We start from the raw sequence: 11,526 nt of genomic DNA on the forward strand, positions 1-11,526 counted from the left end.
CACTGCCAACATCAGCAGCTGTTTACTCATCACTACTTAACATCCTCCCCCCCAAGCAAGTGTGTCCCCAGTGTCGTCACCAGGTCTGGAGTGAGCGCCTACTACCAAGAGGGATGATCCTTACTACAATGTAGGCACCATAAGGAGAGGCAAGTCAACTTGTGAATGACGTCAAGAACAGTCAGCGGTATATAAGCATTGATTACTCTCCACAACCAACAGCACGTTTCTCGTTAATCCTCATGACATGTAGGCATATAGGTTTCACATACATTGTGTTTTATTTAAATGTTTCATTTCAAGTAAATGGTTTAGGACATTCAGAAGATATAATTGCAGTACATAGAACCTGATGGAGGATGCCACAGACTCTGGTTCGGGTGGGACCAGCGGTGCTGTGAATGAGGGCCAGGTCCCTGACACCACCATAGTGGTGCAGCAGGTGGCAGACGTTTGCTCACCGACCTCAGCTCCCCCTCTGCGCCTAGTGGAGTGGAAGGTGAAACCCGGGTCTCTGGTGAATATGGACTCAGTTTTGGCGCTCTGCATCCCCATATCACCGGTAAAGAGGGAGGCTCGGGTCACCGCTAGGGCTACGGATCATTTAAACTGTCTGCCTTCGGAGAAGAAGGTGAAGTCGGACCGTGCTGGAGTGGTGAGGGAGCTCTGCTGTCAACACGGACAGGTCATATCGGCTGGGAGTGTCATTGTCAGAATAGATGAATGCAACCACCCAACAGTAATGAAGGGTTTGTGTGCTGAATGTGGCCAGGACCTGACCCAGCTCGAGAGCAGAAATGGGAGACGGCAAGCACCTATCTCCACGGCAGAAATCTCCATGGTGCACAGTGTCCCCGAGTTGATGATCAGCTCGGAGCAAGCGGAGCAGCTTGGCAGGGATGACCAACGGAGACTGCACAGGAACAAAAAACTGGTCTTAATGGTAGATCTGGACCAGACACTCATCCACACCACTGACCAGCACTGTCAGCACATGTCCAATAAGGGGATTCTCCACTTCCAGGTTGGGCGAGGAGAGCCCAAGCTCCACACACGGCTTCGCCCGCACTGCAAGGAATTCCTGGAGAAAATCGCCAAACTCTATGAGCTGCACGTGTTCACATTTGGAAGCCACCTTTATGCACACACCATTTCAGGTTTCCTGGATCCTGAAAAGAAGCTCTTCTCGAATCGGATCCTATCCAGAGATGAGTGCATCGATCCTTTCTCCAAGACGGGGAATCTTAGGAACCTTTTCCCTTGCGGGGATTCAATGGTCTGTATAATTGACGACCGAGAGGACGTGTGGAAGTTTGCACCAAACCTCATAACTGTGAAGAAATACATATACTTCCAGGGCACGGGTGACATCAATGCTCCGGTGGGGACACGAGAAGCTCAGATGGTCAGGAAAGCTATTGATGTGCTAAGCGGCCCTGCAGATGGCACAGCGGAGGAGCAGGATACCGGTCTCTGGAAAAAGGGGAATGACCACAATAATGGCAGGAGAGAGGATTGCTCAGTGAATGAACCGACACATGCCCCAGGGATTGAGGAGGGGGGCGAGCAGGCCCAGACTAGAGGGCCAATGACTGAATCTGGGATGGTGTCGAGAGAAACACAGGTGAACATGGGTTCAGATAGAAAGGAAGATGAGAGCAGCATAACGTCGGTGACAGTGGCGTCCCAGGATTGGGCAAACTCCTCTGCGCAGTGCCTCAACACCAGCAACCTGGAGGAGGCCAACAACCTGGACGACAGTGACAATGACCGGGACGAGTACCTCATCCATCTAGAGGAAGTGCTGGTGAGGATCCATAAGGAGTACTACCGCCACTACGAGGCCTACCTTGAGAAGGAGTCTGGCACGATGCCCGACATCCGCAAGATTGTGCCACAGCTTAGAAGACAAACACTCAAGGGAACAACAATAGTTTTTAGTGGCCTGTACCCCACCAACTACCCAATGGAACAGACACGGGAGTGCTACCACGCCAAGGCACTGGGGGCCAAGATTGGTAATAATCTGGTACTCGACTCTAAAGAGCCAGGAGGAACAACGCATCTCATCGCTGCAAGAGCTGGCACTGAGAAGGTCCGTCAGGCACAAGGCTGCAAGCACCTCCATGTGGTCAATCCTGATTGGCTGTGGAGCTGTATGGAACACTGGGAAAAGGTAGAGGAGCAGCTGTATTCCCTAAAGGAGGACTACAAGATGCCACAGAGAAACAGCCGAGCATCTTTAACTTGTGCCGTGTTGACATCAAATACGGACAAATACAGAGGAACTAAGCTGATCCGAAGGTGTCCACAGGCCTCACGGCCTCTGTCTTTCCCCCAGCTGTCAGGGTCTGTCTCACTCCATGGTTGTAGAAAGCAACCTTCTCTCAGGGGAACTCAAAAAAGGGGTCAACAGGAAGAGATAGCAGTGCCAGGCCAAGAGCAGCCAGGACCTGTGCGCAGTAAACAGCAACCCATCACATCGGCGATCATGCCCCTCTACACACTCTGTAAAGACGATCTGGACAGTATGGATAGAGAGGTGGACGACATCCTCGGTGAGGAGAGCAGCGACGGCGAGAGTCAGGGCCCATGGAAGACAAAAGTGAGGGATGAAAAGGAGAATGAAGAGAAGCAGCACCAGGGCACCGCACAGAGTGCAAGACGAAGACCCGTTCTGCAGGCACCGGGCGGTGAGGAGGTCCCTACGCAGGTGAACGAGGACAGGCCGACAGGTAGTGTACAGAGGGGACACAAGCGAAAGCATGGCGAAGCAAAGGAGGAAAATAAGGTGGACTACTCTGAGGACGAGTCATCTAAGGACTCCAACGAAGAGGAGGAAGGCAGCTGCTCGGAAACGGATGAGATGGCTGCTGCCGTGGAGGCAGAGCTTAACGACTTAATATGAAAAGACAAAACAAAAAACACACATTGAGCCACACACTCTCGAGGCTATGAGCTAACGTTTCCCTTCACACAAAAGTAACTGCTGTCAGCTTACGAGTACCCAAAGAATTAGAACATTGGACATTATCTTACTCGTGGCGTTCATTCCATTTTTATGAGCTCAGAAAGTCTTCCTTTTCTGACCTTTGAAAATGTATGTTGTTCCATCATTTGTGCAAAGTCCATGATCACAAACCAATGTGTCAACATGTAATTGCTTTGGTTCATTGCAGTTGTTTTGTTATATTTTGTTTCCTTTTTATTTTGTGTTTTATGCACATGTTACTTGCTCTTTTATCCATTGTGAAGCACTCAAGCACTCAACAGTGCTGGGAATTAGTGAGTAACCTCACTGATTTGCATGTTCAGAATCAGCTTTATTGTGACATCACACAATTACAGGTGTCAAGAGTAGGTGAAATTATTTTTTGAGCAAGCTCTCAATTAGTTACAGTAAGAGTTAGAGTAAAGTCAAATAACAAAACTGGTGGGCCAATCTAAATAAGTAGTATTTTGTAACTACAGTATGATTCCCTTTTTTCACTTCAAGACATTAGGCCACATCTTAAGCAAGGTCGAAATTCTGACACCAGGATACTGACGAGGATGTTGAACAGGATACTGACATCAGGATATTGACACCAGTATCGCATACACATACAGTAGTCACATTTTCTCTTTCTTTCTCCCAATGGCTGTCACTGTACCAGGATATTAGGCTTGTCTGACCATGTAGATTATGCAGTAATGTAGTTATTTCAAAAGTAAACTATCTGTAATGCATAAGGACATTTCCGCAAGGCTTCATTCACTAGTTGAGGCAAGGTGATATGAAGTGGGTGGTTAAGCAAGTCATATTTAGGCTATTTATTTATTCCACAGTATAAACCTGTGTAAAAGTTTAAAATGTGTCATTTTGAGAATAAAACGAGACACATGTATGGTGTATGCTATGTATATAAATACAGAAAATACAAGATGTGAAAGTATATTGATACAAATTACATCTCATTTTCTATCACAGCCAAATACAAATGACAAAATACAAAACAGTAGGCCTATTTGAAATACGTAATTAAAATGCATGTATTTCTGGTTGTGTGCAGTGTGCACGCGTGCATGATTTGTCCTTTAACAGGATAAAATGCAGAACAGAAGAGAACTAGAACTGCACTCTGTTGAGTGCCTACTTGCTTGTTGCACACAAGTAGGCCATACAGTAAATGGCCTACTAGTGCGCAAGCAGAGCGCGCAAGTACGATGGTGACATGTATGTCGATCAGTGTCGGGTGGATTAAAGGAAATGCCTCTATGTATATGTATGTATATGTAATTTGTATAGCGGTATACTGTGGTTACTTTGCGTATGCCCCGTTTGATGCGTATGTATTGTAGCAGCATATGACGTCAGGGTATAACTGGTATAACTAGCTCTCAATGATGACGTACTAAAGATGTGGATTAAAGGACCCAATGCCAGGGTGTAATTGGTTTTCGATGGTGACGTAATGATGCTATGTTTTAGTGTCGGGAGGATTAAAGGTAATACCCCTATGTACTGTATACATGTATGTAATCTGACACCACTGCCATATCAAGCACAAGTAGTCATTACATCATACGCTGGCACGGTGCATACGCATCAAATGGTTACTTGCGCGCTCTGCTTGCGCAAGTAATAATATAGAGTAGAAACATTAAGAAAATACAAGAGAACATAACAATAGAATTGAAAAGAATGGTGTTCTTGTGGAGATTATAGTGGCATCAGAGTTGTACTGTGAGGAACGTCTCATGATAACTAATCCTCACGTTAAGCACGCAGAGGGGAGGGGAGAATAACCAACAGTTTATTGCATTCATTACGATGGGGAGAGTCCCAAATGTGCTGAAATAAATCCAATAGGCCAAGAAAAAGAGCATAGTGTGTGTGTGTGTGTGTGTGTGTGTGTGTGTGTGTGTGTGTGTGTGTGTGTGTGTGTGTGTGTGTGTGTGTGTGTGTGTGTGTGTGTGTGTCAGCATGTGACTTGACACAGAATGACTTTGGAGGCTGCGAGGACTCATTCCCTCGGACACAAACAGCCCTTGCTTGGACAGCATGTCACAGAACAACATCATGGACACACAGAGTGAGACAAACCGGAGTATTGGGAACCTTGGCTGGAAACTAGAACTATAGAATGAACTGTAGCTTGGAGAGGGAGAATATTCCAGGTGAGTTTATCTTTATTTAGGCTACTGAACTTCATAAATTGGAGATGACACATTGTTTTTCACTACCAACATCACAAAACCCATTTTTGGATGCAGATTTGTGAGTCAAATCAACAGTTGACGTACAAAAAACAAAATCGGAACCAGGTTTTGTGATATATGTTGATGGTCCTATATACAGGTTTGTTTTTAGTTCAATGTTTGTTTTAAAAACGCCATTGATAATGAAGGCAAATTTTGTCATCTTGTCCCTAACACAACAGTGAATTACATGATGAACTAGAAAAAGTGCCCTTCTGGGCACAGGTCTCCACCAGGATAGGAATGTAGGACATTGCAGCTTGCCTTCATCTGGTGGTTGGATAAAAGGGCAACAAAAGTAAACTAGGGAGTTGGCATACAAAGTTATCCACAGATCCGTGCAGTTAGAGGTAAAAACACTTTTCGGCCAGTTATAGCGCCACCTTGAGGCTGAGTTGAAATTGTTCATGTGGCATTTCGTCCTCGGCCTAGTGGGAATGTGCGTGCACAATTTCACGGAAATCACGCGATGTGTTCATGATTTGCAGCATTTTGTTTGAAACTGAGCACTCCTGTGAACTTTGGAAGCCAATCTTAACCAATCAGGATGGAGTCTGAGAAATCTGAAAGACCCGTTTCGTTGAATGGCTCTAGAGAGACTGTGTACCAATTTGCGCGATGTTTGGACAAAATCTGTAGGTGTACTGTGCAAAAACTTGTTTTGCACAAAGCGGCCTCCTGGTGGCGCTATAACAGGCCGTTCTGGAAAGTTTGGGGCAGAGGTTCATCGTTGGCATCCAGGGAGTGTGTGTGCAAAATTTGGCATCGACCGGGTTAACGGTGGCCGAGATTAGCTGCTCACGGACACACGGACGGACGGACGGACACACACACGGACGGACACACGGACGGACGGAGTGCAAAACATACTCTCCCCCCATGCCTTCGGCCTGGTGGAGACAATCATACATCACTTACAGAGCTGTGATGCTGCAGTTGCAGTTCTCAAGGCCGTAAACAACCAAGTCAGACAGAAGAAACAGTGAGAGGAAGATTAACTGGTTTATATCCGTTTGGACTAGCCGTACTGACTAAGATCATCATTGTTCATGTATCCTGTGAGAATGTACACATGTAATCAATGGGACCCTAAATCTTCATTCAGACCAGAAAAGGCTGGGGAAAAAAGCACACTTTTTATTTTCGAGCTTCTAGAAGCAGCTTCAAAAATAAAAAGCTGGTTTGCATAGAGATTACATTGAAATAAGAATACGAAGCAGCTTCTTAGTTCAGCTTCCTTGGTCTGAACGAAGCATACGGTTACACTTATTTTGTATCCTCTCTTTGTTAAATCAACTCTCAGGATCAATATATGCATCAACATTGCCCTGCCTGGTCTGTGACAAATATGACAAGGGACTCAACCAATTTTACAATCTGAAAGATGTCAGTTGATAATTTAATGAAAAGAAAAATCACACCCTTGTGAAGTGAGGGGCGCTCTTGTCATCGTACAAATTTGACCTAATTTCTCCTTTCATTGTCAATGGCAAATATGAGACGTGTAGGGACAAGATTTACATCATATTTGGCAAATATTGTTTGAGACGTGTGAGGACAAAATAATAGAAGGGGCTAGCACCCCTCAAAAATCACACTTATCGTCATAGATCATCATACATCATCATACATCGCATTCCGTGCTCAGCCAATCTAATCATTTCAGATTTGGCACACAGACACACAGTAGCACAAAGCTGGGCATAGGAGGTGCTAACGTTGAGGGTCCTCAAACTATATAAAAATATCCTGTTGATATCTATCTACTGTACTAATAACTGAACCAGAAATATATTGTAGCGAATAGGTAATGTAGGGAGAAAAAAGCTGATACCGAGAATATACGTGTTCGCTCCAGTCATTTCGAGATTGTATTAATGTTGTCATTTTATCAACTGGACCCTGACCCCTTGCCATTTTGCTAATGTGGCCCACAGGTTCTGCTATTTGAGTGTCCCTGCCTTACCCTACACCACTACTGCGAGGCTGTCTCTCTGCCACCATGGTGTCTCTCTCCTGTCCGTCCCCCCTGGGTGGCCTCCTCAGACGTGTCCTCCCCTCCCTGCCTCACACTGTCAGGGACATAGATGTTCCTCCTCTGTTTCGGGAGCCCTATATCCTGTCTGGCTATCGGCCTGCTGGCCTGCCATGGCGCTGCTATGCTCTCAGCCTCCTGCAAATGCACAACGAGACGGTGAACGTGTGGAGCCACCTGCTGGCTGGGGTGTGCATCGCGCTGAGGTTCTGCATCTTCACTGTGTTTCGCGGCGGGGTACAGTGAATTTGTTCCAGTATGTGCTTCGATTATGGTTCAATGTGTGTGTGTGTGTGTGTGTGTGTGTGTGTGTGTGTGTGTGTCTATTAACATTCCATGTTGAGGTTAGCAGTCCAAACCACACCATGCAACCCCTTGCATCCAAACGATGGGGAGTAGTTAGTTGCATGTAGTTGCAAGCAACCACAGTGCCGGCCCGCCGTATATGCGAGCTACACGTCTGCCTAGGGCCTCGGGAGTTGCTAGAGGACCCCTCGAACATGTCCTCAAAGTGCATCCAACAAGCTTTGAACTGAGTGGATTGGACTTTCCATTCCAGAGATAATAAAAACATCTTTTGCAGATTTTCGACAGTGACAAACTAGATACCCATGAGTAAAGTTCACTTTGAGCTGCATCCAAACCAAACATATCTGTTTTGTTGCAAGGAGTTGCGAACTTGTGACTAGTTGCATTGGTGTGGTTTGGGCATTACAATTACCCTTTCTCTGCACAATAAATCCAATGTACAGCCTTCATTGAATAGATTGAGTATGTTTTGAATTTGAATTTGAATGTTTTGAACACTTCCCTCTCCTCTGCAGGGCATCCTGGGAGTGAGACTGCAGGCTCCAGAGGGTCAGGGTCTCTCCCTGGACCCTGCATCTCTACCCCTGGTGCTATATGTCCTCTCCTCACTGACCTACCTTAGCTGCAGGTATAAAAAAAAATCACACCTGTGTGAACTGAGTGGTGCAACTCTCCTCTCCCCTCTCCCCCTGCCTCTCTCTCTGTAATTAGCAGGCAACAGTGCAACACTATCTCTCTCTATCTGTTTCTGGCACAACAGCGCCACTTTTGCCCCTACTGGTACTCTAAACATAGTCACATGGACGGACATTGCTGTACCTTGGAGTGGTTGCACCACTCAAAAAACAACACTTAAAAACTGAAGAAATGCTAATGAAGAGAATATGAACAAACAAAGAGGTATAGGAGCGCACACCAATAGTGGGGAGGTGCTGAACATGGGAGACAAAACTTGAAGGAAGGAGAGGTCGCACAGCTCGTAGTTACAATTAAAAAAAATGAAGAAAATGAAGAGAATATACGTATAAGTATAAGTATTTTCATTTATTTTTTGAGTGGTGAGTGGTGCAACCACAGCTATGTGTGTGGCTGGGTCTGTCCCTGGCTGTGTCCGAACACGAAAATAGTGTTTGTTCAACACCAAGTGCCACTGTTGCACAGCCTAACACACAGACACACACAGGAAGTACAGTACAGTACAGTACAGTACAGTACAGTACAGTACAGTACAGTACAGTACAGTACAGTACAGTACAGTACAGTACAGTACAGTACAGTACAGTACAGTACAGTACAGTACAGTACAGTACAGTACAGTACAGTACCACTCCAGACGGGTCTGATTTTTAAAAGCCGTGGGGACGTAAAACGTGGGACAGACAATATAATATTAGAGATTGAGAGTTGAGACTAGAGGGCAACCTCAGTTACTGCACCTAAGGGTAGGCTACTGGTATGTAACATCCATGGCCCTGGGTGCGCACTTTATATTTGAAATATGAACATTTGCGTGGTAAATGGAGAACGTGTGTAGAACTAGAACAGGTTGAAGTGCAGTGAACCATGGCTACTGCAGGCACAACATGGATAAAGGATGGATGCATAACCCATACATGTGGGATGGTGAATAGACAGATAGTTGGATTATTTGTATTTAGAAGGAAATGATTGACCAATTGTGTGTGCACGTATTGAGCTCACTTCAGTACCAGTAAAGCCCACCACCTTCCCCCCAAAAAAACTTCTTCCTTGCTGTTCTTGACAAAAGGATAACATAGGATTCATGAAACATGCAGAGTGTGTTGCGGCAGATTATGAATGCCAGTTGTTTCTAAATTGGATGTTTCAGGTAAAAATGTGACGTGATTTACGTCACATGAATGCGCAAAGCAGAATAGATGCTTGGCGCCCCATTGTGCTGCTGCAGAGCTGGACTGAGACAAAAATTCGGCCCGGGCATTTTCGCAGAATGTGGCCCAGACTGGCCCACCACAACCAGCGTGCAGATACAAATACTTGAAATTCAAAAGCCCTTAATACCACCACTTTTACAGAACAACACAAATTATACACAACCAACAGACAACTGCACTGAAACAGACAACAATTTTTTTATTACTACTACGGGTCGGCCTACTGGACATAATTATGTCTGGCACATTCAGTGGCCAGTCCAGGTCTGTGCTGCTGTTATTATCAGCATAGGGTATATGCAATGCAACCATTGAATACAATTGTAAGCATGCACTCACTCAGGAGAAAAATAACAATGCCTCAGTGAACACAGCCCGTAATACAGCTTCATGTTCCAGTTCTGCAGCTCACCTGTTCCAGTCTCATTCAGAGCTGACCCACTACTCCCTATTCTTCCTGGACTATGCGGGAGTGGCTGTGTACCAGTATGGATGTGCCCTTGCCCTCTACTTGTACAGCTCAGACCATGCCTGGAGGCACAGCGGAGTGGGAGAGGTAGCCTTGGAAACCCAGACGTATAGAAAAAAACTATATAATCATGTGAATTAATTAATATCAACAATACTCTACCATGCTGTGATATGACCTCCTCCTCTCCTCTCCCAGGTTTTCCTTCCTGCAGCAGCCCTATTGGCATGGCTCTCCTGTGCCAGCTGTTGTTTCGCTAAGCTGCGTTACCGGCGTCTGTACCCCCTGCAGCGTAAGCTGTGTCAGATCGTGCCCACAGGCCTAGCATACCTCCTGGACATTAGCCCTGTGGCTCACCGCCTGGCCACCAGGAGCTGGAACAGTAACCATGCACTTCCACTGCATGGCCTGCAGGTGCCACTGTTTCCTTTCATGTCATTCTGTAGGTAGAAAATGAATGCATTTTGATCCTATGGAGCACCAGGAGCAGGGGTGGGCAACTTTGAAGATGGAGAAGGCCACCATAGTTCCACACTCACTCCAGCACACACGCACGCGTGCTACTATTCTATTGCCAAAGCATACATACAACAAAAGTCAACATTGCACACACAGAGACAACAACTCTCTGCGCACACAGAGACAACAACAAACCTCCCAACAATAAGGAACAACAAGCAATACAGCAACAATGAAAATAAATTAACTAAACATAACAGCAACTTAATGACCCTGTTCAGACAGATATACCTCTCTCTCTCTCTCTCTCTCTCTCTCTCTCTCATCAATTTCAATTCAAAAGGCTTTATTGCCATGATAAATATGTTCTACATTGCCAAAGCATACAACAAAACAAAAGTCAACATTGCGCGCACAGAGACAACAACTCTCTGCGCACACAGAGACAACAACAAACATCCCAACAATAATGAACAACAAGCAATACAGTAACAATGAAAATAAACTAACAAACATAACAGCAACTTAATGACCCTGTTCAGACAAATATACCTCTCTCTCTCTCTCTCTCTCTCTCTCTCTCTCTCTCTCACTCTCTCTCTCTCTCTCTCTCTCTCTCTCTCTCTCTCTCTCTCCTCTCTCTCTCTCTCTCTCTCTCTCTCTCTCTCTCTCTCTCTCTCTCTCTCTCTCTCTCTCTCTCTCTCTCTCTCTCTCTCTCTCTCTCTCTCTCTCTCTCTCTCTCTCTCTCTCTCTCTCTCTCTCTCTCTCTCTCTCTCTCTCTCTCTTCCCAAAACAGAGCTCTCTCCACTTCCAATGTGATTAAAGTTCATGTTTGTGAGCATAGGCGGCGGGTGCGTTTTACCTTTGGGTAGGCTATAGAATTGCGTTGGGGGGGGATTCTCGCGGCCGAGCGGAGCGAGGCCGCCGCCGCGGATTATTTATTTATTTATTTCCCAGATGGTCTAAAAATGAGTTATTTAGCATACTTTTACCAATGAATTAGCCTATACACAGACAACGACTTTTGGACGTCTTTTTCTCAAGTCTCGAGTCAGTCAGTCAGTGACAGTGTAGATTACCCGGCGGTGTTGGCGTGTTGC

The 11,526-nt window shown here is 45.7% G+C and overlaps 1 protein-coding gene across 1 annotated transcript; it reads left to right on the forward strand.

Moving 5' to 3' along the window:
* Positions 1 to 352: 352 nt before the first annotated feature.
* Positions 353 to 2,908, forward strand: LOC310867608 (RNA polymerase II subunit A C-terminal domain phosphatase-like; the record flags this gene model as incomplete). Its single annotated transcript, XM_083777723.1, has 1 exon — positions 353 to 2,908. The coding sequence occupies one exon, from the start codon at positions 353 to 355 to the stop codon at positions 2,906 to 2,908; it is 2,556 nt and encodes an 851-aa protein (XP_083633849.1).
* Positions 2,909 to 11,526: the final 8,618 nt, after the last annotated feature.

The sequence above is a fragment of the Protomyctophum parallelum genome, assembly GCF_964188405.1.
Source record: "Protomyctophum parallelum genome assembly, chromosome: 12".
Taxonomy (NCBI): domain Eukaryota; kingdom Metazoa; phylum Chordata; class Actinopteri; order Myctophiformes; family Myctophidae; genus Protomyctophum; species Protomyctophum parallelum.